General features: G+C 47.1%; 9 protein-coding genes across 9 annotated transcripts; 4 read left to right on the top strand and 5 right to left on the bottom strand.

Moving 5' to 3' along the window:
- Positions 1 to 165: 165 nt before the first annotated feature.
- On the bottom strand, positions 166 to 3,685 carry TRIVIDRAFT_122480 (ankyrin repeat protein; the record flags this gene model as incomplete). Its single annotated transcript, XM_014104338.1, has 5 exons — positions 166 to 1,579; positions 1,646 to 2,251; positions 2,311 to 2,335; positions 2,391 to 2,603; positions 2,740 to 3,685. Coding segments are annotated over 5 exons (3,204 nt in total), but the record flags the coding sequence as incomplete, so codon positions are not given.
- A 1,169-nt stretch (positions 3,686 to 4,854) lies between these two features.
- Positions 4,855 to 6,113, top strand: TRIVIDRAFT_143823 (uncharacterized protein; the record flags this gene model as incomplete). Its single annotated transcript, XM_014104337.1, has 6 exons — positions 4,855 to 5,199; positions 5,267 to 5,430; positions 5,486 to 5,594; positions 5,651 to 5,692; positions 5,758 to 5,921; positions 5,975 to 6,113. 6 exons carry the CDS (start codon positions 4,855 to 4,857, stop codon positions 6,111 to 6,113), a joined length of 963 nt encoding a protein of 320 aa, XP_013959812.1.
- Positions 6,114 to 6,200: 87 nt separating this feature from the next.
- On the bottom strand, positions 6,201 to 7,133 carry TRIVIDRAFT_32712 (uncharacterized protein; the record flags this gene model as incomplete). Its single annotated transcript, XM_014104336.1, has 1 exon — positions 6,201 to 7,133. One exon carries the CDS (start codon positions 7,131 to 7,133, stop codon positions 6,201 to 6,203), a length of 933 nt encoding a protein of 310 aa, XP_013959811.1.
- An 842-nt stretch (positions 7,134 to 7,975) lies between these two features.
- On the top strand, positions 7,976 to 9,748 carry TRIVIDRAFT_167858 (uncharacterized protein; the record flags this gene model as incomplete). The annotated part of the gene is made up of 4 exons (XM_014104335.1): positions 7,976 to 8,285; positions 8,347 to 8,478; positions 8,529 to 8,822; positions 8,886 to 9,748. The coding sequence occupies 4 exons, from the start codon at positions 8,003 to 8,005 to the stop codon at positions 9,665 to 9,667; spliced, it is 1,491 nt and encodes a 496-aa protein (XP_013959810.1).
- Positions 9,709 to 11,291, bottom strand: TRIVIDRAFT_72694 (uncharacterized protein; the record flags this gene model as incomplete). Its single annotated transcript, XM_014104334.1, has 3 exons — positions 9,709 to 10,276; positions 10,338 to 10,636; positions 10,731 to 11,291. 3 exons carry the CDS (start codon positions 11,152 to 11,154, stop codon positions 9,920 to 9,922), a joined length of 1,080 nt encoding a protein of 359 aa, XP_013959809.1.
- Positions 11,292 to 12,289: 998 nt separating this feature from the next.
- TRIVIDRAFT_215479 (uncharacterized protein) lies at positions 12,290 to 13,098 on the top strand (the record flags this gene model as incomplete). The annotated part of the gene is made up of 1 exon (XM_014104333.1): positions 12,290 to 13,098. The coding sequence occupies one exon, from the start codon at positions 12,394 to 12,396 to the stop codon at positions 13,009 to 13,011; it is 618 nt and encodes a 205-aa protein (XP_013959808.1).
- A 1,167-nt stretch (positions 13,099 to 14,265) lies between these two features.
- Positions 14,266 to 14,861, bottom strand: TRIVIDRAFT_62272 (uncharacterized protein; the record flags this gene model as incomplete). The annotated part of the gene is made up of 3 exons (XM_014104332.1): positions 14,266 to 14,534; positions 14,689 to 14,794; positions 14,841 to 14,861. The coding sequence occupies 3 exons, from the start codon at positions 14,859 to 14,861 to the stop codon at positions 14,266 to 14,268; spliced, it is 396 nt and encodes a 131-aa protein (XP_013959807.1).
- A 463-nt stretch (positions 14,862 to 15,324) lies between these two features.
- On the top strand, positions 15,325 to 16,149 carry Sm1 (small protein 1; the record flags this gene model as incomplete). Its single annotated transcript, XM_014104331.1, has 2 exons — positions 15,325 to 15,508; positions 15,575 to 16,149. 2 exons carry the CDS (start codon positions 15,448 to 15,450, stop codon positions 15,928 to 15,930), a joined length of 417 nt encoding a protein of 138 aa, XP_013959806.1.
- A 314-nt stretch (positions 16,150 to 16,463) lies between these two features.
- On the bottom strand, positions 16,464 to 17,903 carry TRIVIDRAFT_219365 (uncharacterized protein; the record flags this gene model as incomplete). The annotated part of the gene is made up of 3 exons (XM_014104330.1): positions 16,464 to 16,979; positions 17,040 to 17,576; positions 17,649 to 17,903. The coding sequence occupies 3 exons, from the start codon at positions 17,901 to 17,903 to the stop codon at positions 16,464 to 16,466; spliced, it is 1,308 nt and encodes a 435-aa protein (XP_013959805.1).
- Between the last annotated feature and the right edge of the window lie 105 nt (positions 17,904 to 18,008).

Raw genomic sequence — 18,008 nt, 5'->3', positions numbered from 1 at the left:
TTATAGATTAAATACATTAATATATTATTATATCGTCAGGTTCTTAAGATTCCTCGTATTGATCTGATCTTGTTTATCATATCGTATAGCTCGCCTCTTTATTTCCTCAAATGAATTGTCTTCAACCCAACGCGACAATGAGTCTTTGTCAAGGACATGTCCCATCATGAGAAGCCCCATCATTGCCTTATTCTCGCTCATGATAGCGAAGCCCAGAGGTGAATGATCATTCACATTTCGGGAGAATATATCTGCTCCTTTCTGAACTAGAAGTCTCGCAATTGCGTAGTGTCCGTTTTTGACTGCACATGAAAGGGCGGACTGTTGACGAACGGTGTCTTTTGCCCTAAGGTTTGCCCGTTTCTTAACAAGTAGCGATACGACACCCTCGTGTCCGTCCCTAGCAGCTATCCAGAGCGGCGTGCACTGTAAATTCGATTTGACGTTCACTTTTATTCCTTTTTGAAGCAACAATATTCGAGTAGTTTCAGTATTCCCTTTACGGGCTGCATAGTGTAGAGGGGCATATCCATGCTGGTCTACTTTATTTACGTCACAGAACTTCAGAAGAATCTCAATGATTTCGTTGTATCCAAACTTTGATGCGAAATGAAGCGCGGGAAGACTCTCATGGACTAATGCAAGGTCACAGACACGTTGTAATGAAGGTCCTGCACCCTGTACGATCGACAAGAAAGGCTCATGTTGCTCTTTCACTGCCCATCCAAAGAGGCTGTGCAGTTGAGAGTCTTTCGATTGACCGCTAAGCACCCATGGTTGAAAATTCCAGGTTTCGTTGAAACAGGTCACCAGTCGCTCAAATTTCTCCCAGGCTGATGATGTGCGAGATATTTTTTTTGTGTGTAAAGCCCAGTTTGCAGTAGCGTAATCCAAAAATCTGAATTTCATTCGATCTGGGGCGGCTTGTGTGCGTATCATACGAAGCGGAAGAGAAATAAAATCCCCCCGGTCCTGAAACTGTCGGAGGAATAATTTAGATAACCTTGTGCCAGTATTGGAAGCTATTTTCGCGATCGAGGTGGGAGATGGAACAGTGACTGATATTCTTTCAGCTGAATCTTTAATGGGCTGAAGACTGAAATCCGAAAAAGAAAGATACAAGACGCAATATTCTCCACACTCCAAATCACCGTCGGCTTCTGTTGGATATCCAGGAATACATCTATCCCCTGCAGACTTTTTTCGATCTTCCTCCAGAAATTGTTTAACTGAAGGGTGTGCAAATCGCACACAGTTGTCCATATGATCGATAGCAACAAGATTTGCGCAACAGCCAATAATAAACTCACTTTGAGGCCTTCTGCCCCCGTTCCACTCTGTGTCTGTATAGTCAAAGGCAACTGCTTCTCTCAGCTCTTCAATGTTGAGAGGCCTTTTAGCAAAGCTAACCCATTTGAGTACTTTGAGGGCCCATTTATCTTGAAAATCTATCCTGGCAACGCAGTGACGATATGTTTCTTCTATGCCCTTGGGAAGTGTAGCCAACGCTGAGCGTATTTCTGCGTCTGTGTGGCATGTATCCCACAGAATCTCTAATTGAAGATAAACCCATAAAAACCTAAGGTGATGGTTAACATAATTGATGATAATGAGTTATAGTGGAATAATGGAGCCTGTTTCATACATATCTGAAGAATCAGCTAAAAGTTTTTTCTTGACCTCTTCTAACAACTCGTCATCATCAGTGAGCTTCCTGTACATCATTTTATCAAGAATGATGGTTTCTATGTAAGTTTCGATATCTTGCGTAATGTTCTTTGATGTTGAGATTTGGCGAATTCCATGGATGAAAGTATGGATGTTTATGTATCCTGGAATTTGGTCTCTGCTTAATAGCAGAATTCGTGATCGCTTTGCAGGACTAGGGCAACAGAATAACCGCTGTACAAGCTTCAGAAGTTGGCTAGCATGTTCCTCAGAGAGGGCATCAATGCCGTCGATTATATATACTGTATCCGGTGCAGCATCGAACAGCTTTGCAAAGACATCCTGAAGGTTATCAAAATCTGGAGGAATTCGCCGAGATCCAAAAAATCTTTCTAAATCTTGCACAATTTCTTCCGGATAATTTCCAGGTGCCTTATGTAGAAATTCGCAAATTTGTTTGATAAGACTTGAGACAATATATGACGCGTCTAGTCCGTCGTTGTGTTCATAGTCGCAGTAGAAAAAGACAGTCGGGGATTGTGTTCCAGAAAACCGGTATTTGGCAGCCTCTATCACCGCAGTCCTGTCCGTTCTTTTAATACATAACGGGTGATAGAAAGAAATTTATATGGGCAAACTTACGCTATCATCGTTTTGCCGGAACCGACTATCAGCAAGTCACACGTTAGTATCAGATTCAATGGATGTGGAGAGAGCCATACTTTTGCCTGAGCACCACAGGTTAAAGTTTTCCTCTCCTTGGATCCAAGCTGTGAAATCTGGATGATTGAGAAACCATTGAGTAGTGCCAACAAGTCGTTTTCGAGATAGTCTCCGATGAATTCTGTTGTGATCGTAGCTTGATATTCGTTCGAGTAACGTCTCATCAACTACATAATGGATTAGCGTGGCCCTCGTAACAAATTTTGAGCAAACTCACTATTATGATGTACTATCACATCTGTAGGAGGCTTCATTCGGTATAGAGTGTCTCCAGCATAAATGGATACTGGAACCAGTGGTTTGTCAGACGACATGTGTCTCTTTGTCAGATATACACAGTTAGCCTACCGTTCAAATCTGCCGCCGGTGTGTCCGAAACCTGATTCGCATGGACCGCCAATAGAAGCTCCTTGGTATAGGCGGCGGCAACTGCTGCTGCGTAGTTTTGCCACTGCTTGTTTTTATGAGAGTCCGAATAATCACAAATGCCTCGAACCACTAGACAAGGAAAATTATCCATCAAGCCAGCTGCCTCCATTTCAAAACAAAGGACATCAAGTTCTTGAACGATCTTATCTCGGATGCGGCTATCTTTCACCACTTGGTTCCCAGATGCAATAAGGCCGTAGTGAATAAAAGGGTCGTGCCCGACTCGGGATGACCGCTCTATGAGTCGCTTCTTGTCACAGTTCCCGCAATTTTCTTCAGATTCAGGGTGTTCGTATTCGCATTCAAACAATAGATCTTGGCCTTCACCGGGATGTGCAAAAGCCTTTCTCATGTTATCGTTCCTAGTCATTATCTGAGTGATAATAGAGTAAATTTTGTTTGGTTTTGACATAGAGGTTGCTTGCAGCTTAGAGATAGCTGACAAGAGCACTGGCGGCGGCTTATTCAATACTCCAGTACGTTCAAAACGACCGCCACTGATAGCTTTACCATAATCGTATTGCACGACACCTCCTAAGTGCCCTGTTGGCCTGCTGACCACAACGTCACCCAAACGAATGTCGTGTTTTTTACTTGGCGCCCCCCCTCCAATACCCACCATGAGAAAGAATCGTATCGACTGGAACGAAGACCTCAATTGCGTAGCTACTGCTGTAGCAGAGGTTGTGCCGTAAATTCCGGAAGGAAGACAGGCAATAACCACATTATGAAGGTGTATCCTACCTAAAATGTATACATTATCATCGTTTGGCTTCGCCGGCAAACTTGGATGACTCTCGTCTAGCATTGCCTCCGCTGCTGCCAATTCCAGCGGCAGGGCACATATCCATGCGATTGTGTAGTCGTCGTAGCTATAATTGTTTCTGGAAGCGGCCATTTTAATCTTTGCAAATATTTCTTAAACATAGGTATTTTTTGTAAATATGTAGTGGGAACTCTCGTCGCTGCGTTCAAGTTAGAAAGAAAGGTTGCTAAATGCACCCGTTGGCAACCATGATTGCCTCGTCTACCTGGTAGGCAACAATACCCCGCTCGTTAAATTGCCCTGGTATCTAACGGAGGCGTCTTGAAACGGCAGGTAGAAACCCGTGCAGTGTATCTATAGAGAAATCACTGTATTTGATTGATTGTAGTCTCTTAAATAATATTAAACAATATATATACACGTGAGTCCGATTCAAGTGGACGTTTCAATTATTACTGCTTATATCAGGCTGAAGGTCGGCCATATGTTATACGGAGTGCTATAATATGTGCTAGAGCGCCGTCAGAGATGTACAGTACATGTACCTAGGTATATTAGTTGTCCTATGTAATACACTGTGCCTTCTCTATTTACCTGTTTTCTGAATTCCATTTCCAATTTTGCATATGATAGCCTGATTATGATTATCGCACGAGTGCAAAGTCTACTAGGGCGATGAAGTTTGTGTCACATTTCATATGGAACTACTGAGAAGGGATATTTTAGCTGCTGGTGAAGCATTTTTTGGCAATAAATAAATTGGTGGGCGATATATATTTGAGTTGTATGCTCCGAATATTCCTAGGTACACTTCGGGTGGATTTAGAAGGCAAACAGTTTACTTCTAGTAGTTGTATGGACAGCAGGAACCCTAGTCTTACATATAGGAAGCCGCTATAGAATAACAGGCGACCTAGCAGTACAGAGAGCGGCTGCTTTACTCTAGCGTTAATGAGCTGAACGAGTGTTTGCAAAACAAGCTCCGTCCAGTGCCATTTGAAGCTCGCTAGCCTCTCTCACTTTTACGAAATAGGGTTCATTTAATCTTACGGTAGTGCCTTCGTCTGGTATAGGATGATAACCAAGATCACTGGTTTGATCTCTTACCCTTGATTATGTACGGAGTACATGCACGCTATTACACTAAAGCAGAGACTCATATAAGCACTACAAATCACCAGCCAATGCCCGTTGCTCATTAGTTCGATCGATCCTGTTCATCTGCACACTTTTCTTCTTTCCCCTCTCCCACGAATCGGCCACAGGAAATGGCCGTACGAAACATTATTGTAACCGGTGCTACGGGGCGACAGGGACGAGCGTTTATCCATGCACTTTTCAAGCCACCAACTCCAAATGACCCAAATGATGCGGCATATCACGTTTGGGCCGTGACTCGAAATCCAGCTGCGCCTGCCACGTCTGTGCTTCTAGAAGGTGAAGGGAGTAATACGAAAGACATCACGGTAGTCCAAGGTGACCTCAACAATGCGACGAGAATAAAAGAGATTTTTACGGAAGTAGCTGCTGAAGGTGGCATATTTGGCGCGTTCGTTGTACTAGCTTACCCAGGCCTTGGAAACAAGAGCGATGAGGAGGAAAGACAAGGCAAGGTAACAATTCCTCCCCATCAAGAACAAGTCAAGGGGCGTGGCGGATGATAAAATATTGCGGTTATAGATGCTTGCGGATCTGGCACTCGAATTTAAACTCGATGCGCTAGTTTATTCAAGCACGATACCACCAGGTCCCGATTTGGATGATGCCTTTGATGCATCTCACCGATCAAAGCGGGAAATCGAGCTTTATTGTAAGAAGCTTGGGGAAACAGGTCTGAATTGGACGTAAGTATAGAAAAATTACTAAACAATGCTATGCTTGACTAATGCAGCATCGCAGCATTGTAAGACCTGGCTTCTTTGTGGAAAATTTCGACGGATTCATGGGGTCACTGGCTGTGGCCATTCTTTCTCAAGGCCTGAGAAAAGAAACTAACATAGCGCTCGTTGTATGGAATATTCTGCATTACCTATGCTTTTAGTCAATTGGCTAACAGAATTTTAGGCGTCCGAGGACATTGGTAAAGTTGCTGCTGGAATATTCCAGGTATATCCATATTCACAACACACATCGCTTCAGCCAGAGCCCTGTTAACAGAATCATCAAATTAGGATCACAGCAAATTTACTCACAAGACAGTATCCATAACTGGCGGGTGTTTATCCATGAGCGAGATCAAAGCAACCTATGCAGATGTTGTAGGAAAGCAGATGCCTTCTGTCCCCGCCATATTTGCCTGGCTAATCCTCAAGCTAAGCTCCGGTGCACAGCATGTGTAAGTTTGCTTTTTCTAATTCAATCTTCTATTATTTGCTAATCGTTGGCCAGTGCTAAGGAAATTGAGAGAAATTATGATGTGAGAGTCAACGGAGGATATCCAACTTTTGAGGAGGAAGTTGAATTGGCCAAATCCCTTTGCGAGCTGCAAACATATCGTAATTGGCTTCTTAAACGAAAAGAGACCTAGCTCTTGATTGATGGAATTACGGAAATTACGAGAAACTCATGATGTATTTATTGCGACATAGTGCTCTAAAGATGCTACATATTAGGATTATGAAGATGCAACTGGAATCAAGTCCAGAGTAATGAGGGTTCCCTTAACAAGAGTTCCTTTGACGACACCAGCTTTTCCTTTAGTGTACAACGACAGTTTGATAAAAATGTCAGGTACTACTCCGTTCGCCTCGGTCATCTCCTCCTCGGTAAACGCGCCTTCGACTCCATGATAGAGGAAGAAGTTTCTCTTGCCAAACTCTTCATGGTTAGGAGCTGCAGCTTCCCATTCATATCGCAATACGTTATCGGATACGGTTTCTTCGGCAGCAGGCTTGTTGAAAATAGCATTGTAAAGAGGAACCATATTGTCTAGAGTTTGCTTGTCCTTGATGAACAAAGAGATTGCAGCGACACCAACAACTCCAGATGGATGAGACGTATTTTCCGGAGTAGTGGGTGCTCTAAGATCTCGTGGAGTCCGATCAAATGTCCAGAAAGGCTGTTGATTGATCCAGAGTGACCCTTTGTAGTCATCAAAGTTGGGTATAGCATTGGCCCAGATCCGCTTCGAACCATCCGCCATTGTCCTAAACCCAGGCTCTGGATCAAGGTACTTGACTCCGGCTTTCGAATCTTGAATTCTCTCTTGGACAGTGTGGAATCGTTCTTCTGATGTATTGGAACCTTCTTCTTCTTCACGGCTCACGATTGTGTGAGCCCAGTGGATGATGTGTCCGTCGGGCTGCTTGCCCCACGGGTGCATTGCTCTGTGCTGAGGATTCAAACCATCAACAAAGGCAATAAGCTCCAAGTAAAGGCCGTCTTGGAAAATAATGAGCTTATTCTCCGTCATGCCGCCCTCGTGCACGCCGCCGTCGAGGATCGTAAAGGCTTCTGAGAGCCATTGTGGAGGCGACGCAAGCTGGGCATACGGGATAAGAAGAATTACATGGTCAAAGACCGACTCTGCGGTGGATTGAGAAGCCATACTTGAAAATATTTGAGTATTTGCATTTGATCTAATCTGTTTACTATTCTATTCACTGCGTGTAAGTCAACCCTTTTAAACATCGGTTCATAAAAACCGGTGGAGTTTATAGCTGGTGAAAATGTCCGTTTGGGAACTGCTAAAACTCCGTTGCGATCCGTGCTGGGGGACATAACTAGCCGCAATTAGTGTTGTCAGCTACTGATGTATTCCCAATCCGGCATACGGCGGTATTCCGAAGTTTCTCTAATATTCATCCGATACTCCGAGTCAGGATGAGAATCTCGGCTCCTGATTAATAATTCCTGCCGTAAGTGGATTATGTAGAAGTAAAAAGTACGAGCTAACCCTGTAACTGACTGCTTAGAGCTTTGTTTAATATGTAGTTGTGCATAAGTTGAGAGATAGAGTGGTAGATCGCCATGATGGGTTGTCACAGCTATGTCCACTACTGATCACGAAACCTCAACTTTTACAGCTAATCGACCAGCATGAGTAACGCTTCAAGTCACCATCAAGGCATTGAATCACTACAACAGTTCTCATTCTACTGTACTTAATAAATAAATATCAACGTTCATGAATAAATGATCGAAATAGATGTCAATTGTTCCGTTTTGACAAGATAGTCTCATGTCATTGTGACGTGCCTCAAACAGCTCGGGAACTAATATTTGTCCCGGGTCGGCTTTACCAGAATCCTACACATAATTCCGGCTTAGAAATCTCCTCTCCGCATCGCATGAACTATCATCTTTATTTTGTCGTTTGAATTGTGTTGGCATATAAGAGCGCATGTCTCGCTGTTAATTAAACGATTAGGAGCTCTCCAAACCACCAAGTCCAGCGAATCGCTCCAAGTGTTCATCATGTCAGCTACATCTATTCTCCTACGCAATGCCACCATCTTGGTGCCGGATCCAACGGAACACAAGCCTGTTGTATCACTTCGAGGTCACTCGCTGCTCGTCGAGGGAAACAAAATTGCGCGCATTGCGGCTCATATAGATGCCCCGTCTGATAAGACGCTGGTCATCGACTGTACTGGCAAGATTGTGTCTCCTGGGTTTATTGACACGCATCATCATGTTTGGCAGACGCAGCTCAAGGGACGACATGCGGACCATACCTTGCTTGAGTATGTGCCTACTGGTGAGTGAGCTGAGCTTCTTAATGTTGGCTATTATGATACAGTGACTGAAGCGTTCATCAGGAAATATGCAATCATTCAACTATATACCTGAGGACATATTTTGGGGAGAGCTTGGAGGCTGCCTCGAGGCGTTGAATGCGGGGACAACGACAGTTGTGGATCACGCGCACATGAACTACTCACCAGCTCACAGTAAGTCTTTGAGCTTTTCCTGTTGATATGTCACAAGCTGACAAACTTAGATACAAACGCTATTGCCGCAGTTGCGTCCTCAGGAATTCGCTCTACTTTCTGCTATGCACCCACGACAAGAGTCAAGGAGTGGGAGCCCGAAATCACCGTGAATACAGAGTTTCTTCCAAGCTGGGCAGTCGAACAAGTCGAGCAGCTTATCAAAGCTGGTCCATACGGAGATGGTCGAGTAAGCGTTGGACTGGCATTTGATGCTCTGTTCCTCCCAAAGGAGATTGTAACCGATCTCTACCAACGATGCCGACAAGCTGGAGCCAAAGTCATCACTACTCACTACTGCCGCGGTGCAATTTTTGGTTAGTTTTATCAGCCCAACTTGGCTCGAGAGAAACTAACTGGTTAACAAGGTCAAAATTCGATCGTGGACGTGCTTGAGGGCCATGGCGTCCTTGGGCCAGACATTCTCCTCTCTCACGCAACCAACCTCACTGATTCCGACGCTAAGAGGCTCACTGACGCAAAAGCTGGCATTTCTTCAACGCCAGATACCGAGATCCAAATGGGCCTAGGATATCCGGTCTGTTTTAGAGAAGACACCAAGTCTATTAGCTCCCTCGGCATCGATTGCCACAGCAACAACGGATCCAGCCTGATTAACCAGATGCGACTCGGCCTGCAAGCTGAGCGCGGACTTCGTAACTCAGCTCTCATTGAGGCGGGAAAAGCTCCGAAACACCTCAGCTTGTCTGTACGAGAGGTCTTTCGATTGGGAACAATTGGAGGTGCCAGGGCCATCGGTATGGAAGATCAGCTTGGGTCTCTTGAAGAAGGCAAGCTCGCCGACATTGTCATTTTCGATGGTCTCAGTCCTGGAATGATCTGTGCTTCCGAAGAGGATCCTGTGGCTGCGATTGTGTTGCACTCCTCCATTGCTGATATTGAAACGGTCATTGTAAATGGAAAGATTGTGAAGCAACGCGGAAGTCTTGTGCCTGTCGATCTTGATCTTTCGATGTCGGATTTGAAGTTTGCCAAGACACGATTGGAATGGTCAGATGTGGCACAGGAGCTGTTGAGGAGTCGCCAGCGCGTGATTGATGCGGGCAAAAAGAGCTGGGGAGGCGATATGGAGAAGGCATTGGACGGTGTTTCCAAAGCGTTTCACATTGATGCAAGCAACCTTGCTTAATTGTTTTAAAATATTCCAAAGATTGAATGGGCCATGCAATACGAAAGATGATTATAAGATACCACTGATAATACACGTTATCTAGCACTCGTATATCAATATACACTGGTAAAAGCCCCATGGCAACTTGGACTCTATCTTATTATTCATTACGCTGCAGTTAACCTCACTCGTCTTTCCAATAACGCCCGTAATATCATCATCCAAGAGGGGAGATGCCAAAAACGCCTACACTAGATGTCGTCTTCATCTTCAGCTTGATCGAACAACATGAGTTCCCTCGGCAGGTTCCAAGACTAGCCACTTGCAATCCAGATTCTTGTTTTCGTTGTGCTTTCTCAGAGTAGCGATGATCTGATTGGCAATGTCCTCAAAGTTGGACAGGGCAAGGGCCAAGATGGTGGGGCCGGCACCGGAGAGGCACACGCCGAGGAATCCCGGCGTAGTCTTTGGAGACATGGCTTCAACAATCTCGCACAGACCAGGAATGAGAGTCTGGCGATAAGGTTGGTGAACTTTGTCTTGCATGGCAAGGTTAATGAGCTCTGGGTCAGGTGGCGACTGGCCTAGAGCAACGGGGAGCAGGGCTATCCGCTGCAGGTTGAATACCTGAAGAAACCACAAAGTCAGCTATCAGAAAAACGCTCTATAAGTGCTGTTAGGTACTCACCACATCAGTACGCTGGTAGTTTGGCGGCAGGACAGCACGGGCGTCGTGAGTAGGGACAATGAAGTCGGGGATGATGGCAACGGCCTTGATCTCCTTGTTCCACGGGAACTTGATGTGGTGACCAATTCCGTGTGGGGGCTCCGGGGGTCGCTTGCCGGTATCAACTCCTCCTGCCGGTGCGGGAAGCACTTCACTCAACGGGATTTCTACTCTCGAAGCATCCTCAGGCTTCAATGGCATCAAATAAGTGCCGACGAATCCTCCAAAGAGGGCGGCGCCGACATTGTCAGGATGTCTCTCTGCATGGAGGAAATTGTGTTAGTGCAGGTCCCATGTTTTGCATCAATGAATAGCGTAAGATAGAATTGAGGGCATGTTTATTAACAGACGTACCGATCATCAAGCAATAGTCAAACAGCCGGTCCTGGTCCAAGTGATGGAGACCACCAACCTCCTTGCCAAGCATCACACCAGCAACAACAGCTGCTCCGGAACTTCCCAATCCCCTGCCCAGCGGGATGGGGTTCTTAATGTGGACATGCGTCTCGACCGGAAAGCTGCGCTGATCGTGGCATCGCAGGACATACAGTGCAACCCTGGTGATGAGGTTGTTCTGCGGATCCAGGCTAATATCACCAGACTCTTCACCCTGGCCCTCGTACGTCACCCTGCAGTTGAGGGGATGCTCCGACTTGGTCTTGGAGCGATCGATGGTGACGTGCAGCTCGAGGTATACGGACAACGCAAGGCCGATGACGTCGAAGCCAGGGCCAATGTTGGCGCTGGAGCACGGAGTCTTGATCACGAATGACTCCATGGCGGGCAGAGGCGGCTGTCGGCTTATTCGTACTGGCTCGTCTCGGTTCGTTGCAGCTGACGGGATGCTGCTTCAATGGGGAGAGTCAAGGCGACGACAATTTTGCCCTGCGATTTCCGGCCAAACAGATGTTGAATTGGCTCGCTCACCAGTTTCTGCTGGCGTGTTGAAGGGATGGAGAGGAAAATGTCTGCCCGGCTTGGCCCAAGCCATGGCGTTGCCGTTTGACAGGACCGATAACCGGAGCTCAAACTATCGATAGCGGGGCTTATCAGTGCAGCGAGACCCCTCTATCGCGTGTTTAAAGCTTCCATGTTCCATTGCGGAAGAGTCATGTGTTTTTGAGAAATTAAATCCTTGGACTGGTTAATTAGTTAATTAGTTAATTGAATCGTTTGATTATAGGATTCAACTAGGCAAAGACCGGCCCAACCGCGAGGACTTCGAATGCCAGCCTAGCAACTGGAACTCCCTGTGCTCTAGATGTGGTAGCTACACTGGCTATCAGCTATTATACAGCTTTCTCTTGCCATCGCTGTATAATTGATCCAACAGCTGCATTCGCCTTGGTGAAATCCACCGAATCATCCCATAGTGATTTTGTTTAGTAAGCACCATGATGTTTGATTTGGTGAGGTGTAAGTGCCAAGGCTTCGAAACTGAAGCTATAGCGGGGAATGTGCACGTATAAGACACCTGAGCAATTCCAGCACGATCCCAAGGAGAAATCAATGGGTATTATATGGTGTTTCGGCGATAAAATAAACGGAAATATAGCAGTCGGGGCAATATAATGATATAAATATAGACATCAGCTTATCCGCTCTACTTACCAATGGCCGGAAAAGAGGAGGGGTTAGGAACGGGGAGGCTTACTATCCATGTTAATTATCCATGAGATAAATTTAGGCCTTGTTGGGCGCCAATAAAGTGCTATCACTGCATTATTCAAGACCAGATCATAAGTCCTCTTATGTTTCAATCCTCCCCACGGCCTAGAACATGGTTATGGACATTTAGCCTGGCATAGTGCTTATAACATTCGAAGAGTCAGCCCTAGAACGGGCCACTTAGCCGGTCGAAGTGCCATATATCAAGCAGCAGAAGAACTATCAAATAATCCTGCAGCCTATATTTCTCGGTCCTTACTCGTTGCTCTTCTCGGATCCATAAAGGAACTTGCCTGTACTCACTTTTCACTAGCCGTGCAGTTGAACAAATTACATACCATCTTCCATCATGGCAACCCTACAGCCCGAAGATCTTTTCGCTCCCGTTCTTCGCACAGAGCGCCTTACTCTTACGCTCTTTAATATGAATGATAAGGACGACAATGACTTCATGACAATGATGTTCAATGCAGAATTGCCCGGAGCAGGTCCTACAGACGGCAACTGGACCGATAAAGATATACGCCGTTTAAGCTACTCTGTCATGTTAAAGCCATCCGACGCCCATGGTCGCATCTCAAAGGATCCTGCCGTCTACATCGCTCGCCTTGGAGACGCTACAGGATCGCCCATTGGTGTACTTAATCTTTGTCGCCGCACACCAAATGTTCCGGTCGATATAGGATACATGTTTAAACCAGAGTACCGTAAAAACGGGTACGGCACCGAGGGTGCAACGCGGCTCCTTCAGTACTTTACAGAAGAGTTCGGAATCAAGGAGATATGCCTGGTGACCGACGATTCAAATATTCCTTCTAAGAGGATTGCCGAAAAACTCAACTTGGTCGATGGCGGGTATGTCATGATGGGCAGCAACAAGTGCGTCGTTTTTGTACTGCCAGGGATGAAGAAGCTGGAGGGGCAGGATTTTCCGTTTTGGGGAGATGGCGAGGAGCCCTCGGCTTGAGGCTTTGGGTGACGGTGAAATACTTTTACATTAGCAATAGAAATAATCCAGCCATAGTAGTTCAATAGAGTGATAGTGATTAGTGGTACTCTGATACTCAAGCCCTCGAATGTAAAGCCCATATGAAAGTCGAACCAACTCTAGGGTGAAGGTGGCTTACATGTAGCGTCGCCATATCCATTTCCAATGATGGCGATGCAGTAGGCTAATCATAAAAATGACACTAGAATTCATACCATTTTTCTAACAATAACTTTATCATATCGATATTGCCCATTCGCCCATAGTTGGGCCGTCGGGGATTCATGAATCGGATTCTCGGGCTCTCATGGAACTAAATGCCGGCTCCTAAGCCCTGCGTCACCAACCACCCACATCTGCATTGTAGCAGGGGAGTGCTGGGACCGTCCGATATCGCGAATAGAGAGGAAACAAATCCACTATGGATATAATAGGCATTGTCTTAAACCTTGTTATAGTATTAATGATTACACAGAGACTGCCGGGTCTCTGCCGCTTCAAGCAATTCTCGTTGGGAAGAGTGAGCACCCTCCTTTCACAATGCCGGTAGTACACCGTTCGCATGCATGGGACTGTCCTACCACCGCAAGATAATTGTACAGCGCGCAGATCAGTTATTGTGGATCGTATTTCTCGGGAATTAAAACCCGATGCGCCAGGCAGAGCTAGAATAACGGTTATGAAAGGATCTTCCAACTGCCAACTAACGGCCTTGTGGATACGACATTTTCCTCTGTTGACGTTTGCCAAGCTTCAACTACAAACGTCCTGGTCACGCCTCGCTAGTAAACGATCGACCTTGATCTCAGCTCCTCTGCCCCCCTAAACACGACAAAAGTCGTAAACGACCCATCAACTTGCCCGGGTCCCTCGGGTCGAAATCGTCGGCCGCAGCGGCCGTTGCACCAGCTTTGCCTTATTCGAACAAGAATTATGGGCATTGCCGGGACATTTGACGTTACTCCGTGGCGGACCTCCAAGCAAAGCCTGGCTAAAAGCGCTGCCCGCATTCTCGTCCCTCTTTTTGTTTGCTTTTTATGCATCTATTGTTCGTATATGCTGCTACACGCCGTCCCGCGGCAGGACGTCGCGGCTGCGTACATGTGAAGTTTTTTGGGAGAGAGTTCCATGGCGAATCAAACTGCCATCGTTGAGACGCAGAACGGAAAAAGCAAACGCATTCTAAGCCTCCGCCCGTTGGGCTTCAACTAACACGGCAGCCCACCACTATCTTCAGCCATACCGCCAGCCCGCCCATTTCTCGTACAACGGCATCACCTGGCGGGCTGACTGCGTCATCAATACGAGCCGGATCGGCACTGCTCGCACTAATCGCGGCTGTGGCGATGCTCCAAGGGTCCGCGTCTGGGGAAGCCGGTTGGGCGACTGGGGGAGTTGAGAGAATCGCCCGATGGGCCGGAGGGAGTTGTGCAGAGGGTTCTTCGTCTTGGAATGGGCATTGTCAAGAGATCTGGAGAGGTGAATTGAATGGATTGACTGGTCTGCAGGTGACGGGTAAATAAATTCAGGTATTATTAGATTATTAGGCTAAGACAAGAGCAGCTGAGAATGAGACGCTGTGGGCAGCCATCTTTAACTCAAAGCCAAGAATACGAGCTTAATTGACCATCATCATCCCACTCGATTAGTACGTACTAATAATCCTTAGTAGGATACTCGCACTTTGGCAGGTCGGTCCTTTTGGCTGCCACAAATCGAATGCGCCTCCACCGGAGATACCCTCGAAAGCCTGGTGCTCGTACTAGTATCACCGTAGCAAAGTGGCCCGCACGGCACGTACCACGTACCAGCGCAGCGGATCTTGCCATGTCGCCCACTCTGTTGTTACATGGTACCGTTCGGTACGTACTCGTAGACAAGCAGCGAGTCCGGGTTGTTTTTTTATTAGTACTGAGATCCAGTGTTATTTAGGCAGTGGAGAGACAAGGGATGTGGTGTTGCTATATTTGTGGACCGCATCGGCATCAGATGATCGGACACGAACAGCAGAACCGGAGACTTGCCCTGTGCTTTGCTGTGACGAGTCAGTTTGCTGTACCCTGTTGCTTTGCTGTAGCCTTCATGCGCATGTATGAAGGTATCCATACGAGAAGGGTGTGTAGGAGGCCGAAGGACTTGGCGATGGCTTGATGCTACGATGCATCGGGAAGGGAGGAGGCAAAACTGAGCCTCGATGGGGAAAGCTTAAGGCGGTGATGATGGGCAAGCTGCATTGATATTTTGTATAAAGGCCGGGCTTGTCCTCGTCCTTGATGCCATCTGCTCTGAATCATCAGCTTCACTCTTCACTCAATTCTATCTTGATTACAGCACCAATCATCCTCGCATCACATCTTGCTATCCATTCTCGCAGTTAAGCTTTCGTTTATACAACTTCTTTCCACATCAGCCAAAATGCAACTGTCCAACATCTTCACTCTCGCTCTCTTCACTGCCGCCGTCTCCGCGGACACTGGTGAGACAAGCACCCTTCACAACTCCCCCCCATCACTCCATCTTTACTAACATCTACATTCCCCAGTCTCCTACGACACCGGCTACGACAATGGCTCCCGCTCTCTGAACGACGTCTCCTGCTCTGACGGACCCAACGGTCTCGAAACCAGATACCACTGGTCGACCCAGGGCCAGATCCCTCGCTTCCCATACATCGGAGGTGCTGCCGCCGTCGCCGGCTGGAACTCTGCTAGCTGCGGAACCTGCTGGAAGCTGCAATACAGCGGCCACACCATCTACGTCTTGGCTGTTGACCACGCTGCTTCTGGCTTCAACATTGCGCTCGATGCCATGAATGCTCTGACCGGTGGCCAGGCTGTTCAGCTGGGCCGCGTTTCTGCTACCGCTACTCAGGTTCCTGTTAAGAACTGCGGTCTCTAAAGCTGCTCCATCTTCAAAGAAGTTCGGTTTAAAACCATTTTTGGTTACTATTACATTGCATTGTGGGACAAGGCGGGATTACATTGGGCATGGGTTTTCATAATATGGGAATACGGGAAGAGACGCATTGAACGTGGAGCGAATACAAATACAGACGACCTAAACGGCAAATATTATTAAATACACAGCACCCTCACCGGGTATCATTAGCATTCTAAATAATCTGTGCCAGGCGTGAATCCGCAGTATGAAAAAAAAGGTTTGCCCAAGGTGGGAATTGATGGAGTCTTGTAAGCTGATCGACGTGGCTGGCAGATGTGCGAAGATGGAGATGCATTTAGCCGCGACTGGCGACCAGTAAACCGCCATTCATCGAACTCGATTGGTCCGGTTGACGATGTAATTGGATGCGGCCGTCGTCACCTGTCAAGCTTATTTTTCATCGTTAGCTTTTAGATCGGCAGCAAGTTTACGTCAATTTTTCCATACGCTGATCAGCTTACATTGTACTCGTACTGCAATTTCCAGTTCTATCACTCCCCAGTCCACTCGGCTTCGACGAACCACATCCTCGACTTCTCCGGCTTCCATATACCGTTGACCTTGAACCGCTCATCTGCCCGTGCAAACAATTCTCTCCAATCATCCGGCTCCCTTTCCCTGGCATTCACAGTGACTTGCATAAAGAGGTCCAGAGTCCTCATGGTCTTTTCCTCGATATATCCAACCGTACCAGGCTCCGGTAACGCTCCGTCGTTGATGATGACCTTTGCTCCTTTTCTCAACGAAGGGATCAGCGCCCGAAGAATCTGTAAACAATATTTATCTGAAAAACCGTGGAAGATCATGCGGAAGAAGTAAGCGGCTGCGACAATGGGCTGCGGTGTGAAGAAATCGTGGGTGGTGAGCTCGACTTTTGATTGGAGATGTTGGGGGACCTTGCCGATAGTTTCCGGGGTGCGCATGCCTGGAGTATCTTGGACGATGAAAGTGAGATTCGGGAAGGCTTCTGAGATGGCGAAGGAGATGTAGCCTTGGTTACCGCCCATCTAGTACAAAGATATGTTAGCAAGCCGCCTCGTGTAGCTTGTAGAGTGGAAATGGCCTACATCAACCACGGTGGCATCTTGAGGGAGCTTGCCCCATGGATATCCTTCAATCACCGATTGCATGGAGTAGCCCTCTCCGCTGCCATGGGCTTGCATAGCCAGGTTATATCTCCGGGAAAACACTGCATCCTGCTGAATAAAGTCGAACCAAGGAAGATCCTGCTTATATGCAAGGTTGACACCAGTCTCTGTCGACTCTTCGCTCGCGGGCCACTTCTTCATCGCCGGGATGACGTTGGCAACTGGTAGCCACAGGTCATTGCACATGAAGCCAACCCAGTTGCGCAGAGGAGCATCTTCTCGGATGAGCTGCGAAGTGCGTGAGTGAGCCACGAAACCCTTTTTAGGCTCTACGAAGATGTGATTTGTCATTGCGTGGCGGATGAGACGGCGTAGATCGAGCAGCGAGATGTTGAGCCCATTGTTCATCTCTCTCACTTTTGCCGTGAGATCCTCATACGAGATGGTGCCATCGAGAGGGACAGCATCGGCAATCTTGAATTCCCATACTGATTGAAGGGATAGAGTGTTGACACACTGAGCAATTGAGAGGCATTGTTTAGCTCAGCCCTTACGGATCCGGTACCTGATTGTTTGTATGCAACTTACATCCCAAGCCAAGTACCTCAGGTTTTCCTTTGGGCCGAGAGCAATGTCATGCAGCTCCTTGGTAAGAGCTATAAGGTCTAATCGAGCTTTGTATGGCTCTTCATCATCCTGCGAGATGGGAAATTCGACAAGTCCGTCGACATCGAATGACGCAGCATCCAGGCCTTTAGCGGTGAGATGGTCGGTGATAATCTTAGTCTTGGCTGCGATCTCCTCGGAGAGAGTCGTCATCCGTTGGACGGAACGTGATGCCATTGTTGGTACGCTGCGTCTATGCGCGACAGGCTGATAGGGTGAGAGCTAAGTCGAGGGATTATTCCACTCCATCGCTTTCACGATGTCTCCACCCCTCCTTTTATT

Source organism: Trichoderma virens (genome assembly GCF_000170995.1).
Source record: "Trichoderma virens Gv29-8 chromosome Unknown TRIVIscaffold_3, whole genome shotgun sequence".
NCBI lineage: Eukaryota > Fungi > Ascomycota > Sordariomycetes > Hypocreales > Hypocreaceae > Trichoderma > Trichoderma virens.
This window is presented reverse-complemented; position numbering and strand designations above follow the sequence as displayed.